The 6,982-nt window shown below is 42.3% G+C and overlaps 1 protein-coding gene across 1 annotated transcript; it reads right to left on the bottom strand.

Annotated features, from left to right (window-relative positions):
• Window positions 1-3,154: 3,154 nt before the first annotated feature.
• On the bottom strand, window positions 3,155-4,716 carry LOC143421390 (uncharacterized). The gene is made up of 2 exons (XM_076890498.1): window positions 4,535-4,716; window positions 3,155-4,246 (listed from the first exon to the last, which is right to left on the bottom strand). The coding sequence occupies exon 2, from the start codon at window positions 4,235-4,237 to the stop codon at window positions 3,347-3,349; it is 891 nt and encodes a 296-aa protein (XP_076746613.1). The 5' UTR covers window positions 4,238-4,246; window positions 4,535-4,716; the 3' UTR covers window positions 3,155-3,346.
• Window positions 4,717-6,982: the final 2,266 nt, after the last annotated feature.

Below are 6,982 nucleotides of genomic sequence, written 5' to 3' on the forward strand. Positions count from 1 at the left end.
TGTGTTTGTTTCCGGAAGTCCGGTTTCGAGCGTCATCTGACCGGGAAGTGTTCCCGTGCTGAAGTCAGCCTCACCTGCTGCTCACCAGCCCTCTCCTACTTAGCGGCGTGGCTGAGCTTCAGTCGACACTGGATCGTCGAGTGTGCTCGTCAGTACAGACGTGGATAGCTTTTGAAAACTTTGTGTGTGTTTGGATATCCTTGTTGACTTTCTCCACCAGGAATTGGGACCGGAGTTATGGAAGCGGAACCACAGATTGGGAGTAGCTGTTGTACAGTTCCCACCACGGACATGAGCACTGTGTGGGATTTGGGCGAAATCGCCACGGGAACCACAGTAACTGTCACTGTAAATAAAGTCTGTTTGAGTCTGCTCATTACCTCAGACCTGACAGACAGGAGTGTCAGAATGATCAAGTACATCACTAAATAATTTATTATTGAGCCACGGGGCGATCGTGGCTCAAGAGTTGGGAGTTCGCCTTGTAATTGGAAGGTTGCCGGTTCGAGCCCCGGCTCGGACAGTCTCGGTCGTTGTGTCCTTGGGCAAGACACTTCACCCGCTGCCTACTGGTGGTGGTCAGAGGGCCCGGTGGCGCCAGTGTCCGGCAGCCTCGCCTCTGTCAGTGCGCCCCAGGGTGGCTGTGGCTACAATGTAGCTGCCATCACCAGTGTGTGGATGCGTGGATGTAGTGTAAAGTGCTTTGGGGTCCTTAGGGACTAGTAAAGCGCTATATAAATACATTTACCATTTATTACATGTCATTACTTGAAATTAAAATAGTAAATAATTTATTAAATTTTTAAAATGAAATGAATTATATTTACTTATTTACATAGTTTATAAATAATTTTCATTTTAATTAATGAAATTTAATTATTTTGTGGTGTATTTTTAAAAACTTAATTTTGGCACTCCCAGCCCTCCGTACATTACAGCCAGAACAATGAAAAAATTGTCCAAATTTGCATTTGAGTGTTTTGTGTATTTGCTGCATCTGCATCATTTTTTTAAATATTTATTCTTTAAAAACATAATGTTCAGTTTATTTCGATTAGAAAACATCACGTGTCCAATACCAGTATTGGACAGTAATTTATTCTTCAATAATTTAATTTAAAATAAAAACACTATTTATAAATCAGTATTTCAAAATGAAATATTAGTCCATCACTAAATACTTCAAATCAAAAATGAATTTCACAAAAAAAGAATTAAACTCTCAATAAAACCCTCGATTCAAAAACCAGTTTTGAATTGCAAATTAAAAAACACATTTTCAAAATATTTTTTAAAATACGATTTAAAAAGAGAAATAAGTAAATGGATTCAAAAATCAAAGATTTATTTCCGACATGTAAAATGGCGATTCCACTCTGAAATCCCCCCACACACACACACATATTAATGAAATCCAGCAGCTGTTCTGTGCTGGTTTGTTATGAATGAGCTATTATTGTTGGAGTTACTGTATTAATCTTGAGAGGCTCGACAGTTTCTGTTTCACAACCTTTACACAGTAAAGAAGGGGCAGGTTGGGTGAGCTCTAAAAGCTTTTATTAATATCTTTAAAATGATAGCAGCACAAACATTTGACACACCGATTTTGTTGCATTGGAAGAAGGTGGGGAGGGGAAACTTCACTCAGATCAATGAGCAAATTAGCCATGGAGCGATGTAAGGAGCTCTCTGATTGGTTGGACAGACAGTCAGCCAGCGTACTTTTTAAGGCTTCCTTTCCTTCCTTATTTCCTTTCCTTTCCCTCCACAGTGTGCTGGACTCCATGAATCCCCTGTATCTGCCAGCTGTAGTAAATCTGTCCAGTCTCATTGTACTTTCTGCTCCTCTTCCTCACTAACGGTGCCTGAATGATCATGTTTAACCAGCATCCCTGCGTTCTGCTCACCTTTCTCCCACCTCACCTCCTGAATCCTTTTAGATTCAGTCGGACTCTGAAACTCTGATTCCTCTTGAACTCTTTGGAGCTTGATTTGTTTCAGGGTTTGAACGCTGAGTCACTCTTTGTCCATCATGGGTCGATCTTCTCTTTGGTCTCTCCTGCTTTCTTCTTCATCGCTGTTCATTCTGGTCAGTTTCATTTCCTTTACGTGACACTGACTCACAGCACAGACGACATGAATATGTACAAGCTCCTGGGAAGTGTTCCAGTTTAACTTATTATCATTTAAAAACCAGTTTCTTCCTTTAATCAGGCTATTTGGAATATTTATCATATTTTACTCTGAACACGATTCAAAGTAAAAAGGTTCACACATGTGTGACCTGCTGCTACCTGGAGCTGAATGTTTCCTACACATTAGAACAAATGAGCATCTTAAAGGTTGAATTTGGATCAAACTGGAAGACAATTTATCAGCTGCTGATTTTAATGAGCGCTCTGATGCTATGTTTAGCTTGATTGTGTACAGGAAGACTGTGGTGTGTCGGCTTCAGCAGCATCTTTGTTGTGGAAAAGTGTTCAAATCGGAGGTGTTTACAGCAGTTGTGTGGCTCTGCAGATCCAGCAGATGACAAATGAAAACCTGAGCAGAATTTGATTCTCTGCAAGTTTGAATATTTTTATGATGACTGAATGACATCGTGGGTAGATCCCAGCAGTCCTGTTTAGAGTTACAAACCCACTCATGTCTGATTATGGAAGAAAGGAAGAAGTCTGACCGTCACATCAGGTGAGGGTTCATCAAACATCTGTGCCCAGTTACACCCCCACTGTTCAAAGGAAGGTACAGTCGTCTTTCACAGCACGTGAAATGCTTTTATTATGTGAGGTGTTTGCCCCGCAGGCTGGAAGAGCTCAGCGTCACCCAGCTGGAGCTGTAGCACAAAGTGTGCAGAAATAATAATACGTATCAAAGCTGATGAATAATCTGGATCTCACTTTGTCCGTACAACAGGATTTACTGAGATTTCTGCTTTGCAACAAACCCATTAATACTACTGCTAATACTACTACCACAGATCCTACTGATGTTATTAAAGTGTCCACACAGTGAGCTCAGGTTTCTGATAAATGAAGTCATGTGTTGATCCTGCTCAGCTCACTTTATTCTGTTAACAAGCGTCACATGAAGCTTTGACACACGACACAGAGAGATTTCAGATGCTAAAGAGGCTTTATTGAAACAGAGACAATCATCAGAATAAAGTGATACAGAGCTAATCAAACAGATTGATTGGATCAATGATCGCTGGTGGAGTCAAAGCTCTGAGATCACAGTGATTGAAGATCATTACAGAAAGGAAAGAAAAACAATCATCAAACCATTTTAACAGAAACATCTTTCTGCTCAGTGAGCATGCTCAGCTCTGTTACCATGGTTACCCTCACTGATTAAAACACACATAAATGAGAACACCGTTGTTGCCGGTGTTGAGGCTCCCCTCGATGACGTTGACCCCGGCACTCTGGTACGGCCCCACAGCTCCTTGGTTGGTGATCACAGTGACGGCCTTGATGGGGTTTTTACTGCCGTCTTTCTTGTACCACAGGTTCACCTCGTTTCCTCCGGTCCCCTCGTTCAGGTCCTGGTTCACCGGCAGGTAGCCTGCTTTTTGATACTTTTCATATTCGCTCTGGTTTGTGGAGACTTTCAGATCTCTGAAGGCATCCTTGGGGTAGGTGCTCAGGCGGTACCAGAGGAAGATGGTAGGCGTAGGACTACCTCTCTCATTTGTACCCCTGTTGGTGTTTTCATCCACTCGGATGTAGCCATTCTTGAAGTTATCCCCATCTCCACTGCAGTTAATAGTGGTCTTGATCTCAGAGATGTAGGTTTGTTTCTCCCTCTTCACCCACATGTAGATCAGGTTTCCTCCAGCATTGCGGTTCAGGTCACAGGCCAGTCTCTCCCAGCTGTCTTTAAACTTCTGAGCTTCAGCATTTGCATCTTCAGTGACATCAGTGTCCACGATGGGAACATTCTTGTCAGACTTGGAGTACCACAGGTAGATTTCGTCTCCACCTGCTCCCTCATTGAGGTTTTTATCGATCTTTGTATATTTTGCTTCGAGCAGGCCATTGGCCATCTCTTGGCTGAATGAAAATTGAATGGTGGAGATTCCTGCGCCCATGCCTTTCTTGTACCAAAGGTAGATGATGTTTCCTCCAGCTCCTTGGTTTAGATTAACAGGAATTTTACTGAAGCCTTGCTTACTGTAAATCTCCTCATCATCTTTATTCAAAGACACTTTGAGTTCAGTGATGTACTCGGGCATTTTGAGTTCCTGCATTAACAAAGTTAAAGGAAACACAGAGACAAAAATGGAGAGAAATCAGCAATGGGCTTAAAAGACCAACTAATAACAATAATTCTGCAGTACATTTGTAATGGCATCATTAATAATACCTGCAGCACCTCTGTCAAACAAAAGTATTGTGAATTAAATGCTATTCTGGAAAACACAAGGATGACTGTTTCAATGAGAAAATGTTAATAAGAGGCTCAGCTGCAGGGCGGCATTTTACAGCAGAATGAAATAAAACAGATGCAGAGCGAGTGGTTGTAGACTTACGAGTGTGCAGAGACGCTGTGTGGCTGGATGAAGTCTTCTGGACGGCTGAACGCTGCTGATCTCTGACAGAAACTCCTGCCTTTATATTCACGACAGGAGCAGCAGGATTATGAAATCACTGGTGTGTTTTTAGTTGGAATTACATGTGCAAAATTATTAACTCAACTGAATTACACAACAAACTGACACACCCAGTTTCTCTGTTCCACAGAATCCACTGTGACTTCTTGAGTCAGGCCATTTTGGGTCACGATACAAGAGAAGATCGTTTATGTAACATCTTTAAAAACATCACTACACACAGTCATTAAAGACGTTTCAGTTTTTATTTGGCAATTAAATTCTTAGGCTCACAGCATCCTCAACGTTAAAGAAAAAACAACTAAATCGCACAAAACTACAGTAACATCTAGATAAAAATCAGACAAATATAAATAAAAAATATAAAAAAAAGAGTAAAATAAATAAATACAGTTTACTAAAAATACTTTAGCCGCTGCAGAGTCAGTGATATATACAGTGTGTAATATAAACTGTCCAATATTTCAGCAGGTGAGTATCCTGATGGCTTGTAAGTAGGTTCAAGGTTCTTTATTTGTCACATGCATAGTTATACAAGTATAACACACAGTGAAATGTAGCCTGACACGCTCCTCGACATGTGCAAAAATGGGGGGGTAGAGGAAGAACATTATAAGTAGAATTATATTATATTATATTATATTATATTATATTATATTATATTATATTGTATTATATTATATTATATTATAAGTAGAAACTGTCCCTGAATCTGCTGCTGTGGGTGTGGACGCTCCTGTACCACATGAGGAGTGTGAGGCTGTGTTGCTGGGACCAGAGAGGATCCTCTGGGCCGTCCTCCTGCAGCGCTGCCTGTAGAGGTCCTGGATGGCTGACAGCTCGGACCTGGTGATACGCTGTGCTGATCTGACCACCCTCCATAGAGCGTTATAGCTGCCGTACCAGGTCGTGATACAGTCAGACAGAATAATGTCGATGGTGCATTAGCAGAAGTTGGTCAGTAAGAGAAGAATCAGGCAGATAAATGGATCATGTTACTGAGTGGCAGCTTCATGTTTCCATCTGTGCTGATTCACCTGACCTGCAGCATGGCTCAAAGCTCTTCTCGTGGCTGGTTTTCATTCTCAGATGATGCTACAGATGAACCTGCAGCCAGAGTCATCCGTCTGATGGGATCTGTTTGTTTTAGCCGGCATGTTTCAGGATCCACTCACTACAGGGATGTTTCACATCTTTACTCTGGGTCTGAACATCGACTCTCTTTATTCTTAGGACGGTTTATTTCTGCCCACATGCAGATTCATTCACCTCCTGATGTGAATCCTGTGGAATTACCTCTGTTGGGTCTGTGTTTCCACAAGCCCCGATAGTTTAGAGACTTATTCCTCATGAAGAACACAAGACATAACAGAACATCTCCAACTGTTTTTTTACTCGCTAACGAGGGAGAGGTTTGGTCAGAACCAGGCGGTGGAGCATAATGCTCATCATCTGTCTCTAGCCCAAATCCTTCAAAGAGCAGCTTCCTCGTAAACTTTTTATTGACGTGACAATTACAGTACACATCACAGCCAAAGCACCTCCCACCGTAAAACCCCCTTGGTTACAAAGACAAGGCACTATGTGTGTGTATGTGTAAGCACCTGTATACATGTGAGAATGTGTGTGTGTGACCTCCTGCTCACCAAAAGGATCATAAAAGCAGGAAGCAACATCAAACAGAACCTTCACAAGGGATGTGCTTGTGATAAAACACTACAGCCTCCCCCCAGAACCTCGAGAGGCTGGGGAGGGGGACAAAGGAATCAGAATCAGAATCAGAAAGGGGTTTATTGCCAAATGTTGAGCAGGTTTACAACATTAGGAAATTGCTGCGGTGCTTCAGTGCAAACATGCTGTCATAAATAGCACTTAAATAGACATGGAAAAAATAAAAGTAGGGATAGAAGTAAGTGCAGCCACTCAGCCTCTACTCAATGTGATCATAGCAGCAGGTGCAGATGTGTGTCACAGGCTGATCTGGCTGTAGGCTGTGGCACTTGGCCAGAGGTGGCGCTGGTTGACTCGAGTCCATGTTAGTGCACAAAGTAAACTGCTCGCTGTAGTTGTGAAGCAAAAACGCTGAAACCGGAGAAATAAACCGTGCGAGGGGAACGATGACGACGACAAGGGTCTCCCGATCGTTTACTCTTGCTGTCCTGTGAACAACATCGGCGTGGTGTTACTTGTTTGCTGTTTTCGCGATCGCGTCGCGCGTGAGGATATCACCAGGTAAACTCGCCACATTTTAAACATTTTGTTGTTCAACAGCATCAAGACTGACGGAGTGTGTTTGAGATAACCTCACAAGTGTCACAGGTGACACATTTGGCGTTTTTTTGCTGGTTTGTCGGTAGCAGCTCCTGA

The sequence above is a fragment of the Maylandia zebra genome, linkage group LG12, assembly GCF_041146795.1.
Source record: "Maylandia zebra isolate NMK-2024a linkage group LG12, Mzebra_GT3a, whole genome shotgun sequence".
Classification (NCBI taxonomy): domain Eukaryota; kingdom Metazoa; phylum Chordata; class Actinopteri; order Cichliformes; family Cichlidae; genus Maylandia; species Maylandia zebra.

What these genes read in the sequence shown, in the direction of transcription:
- LOC143421390 (XM_076890498.1), bottom strand. Translation starts at nt 4,237, where the DNA reads ATGCCCGAGTACATCACTGAACTCAAAGTGTCTTTGAATAAAGATGAT.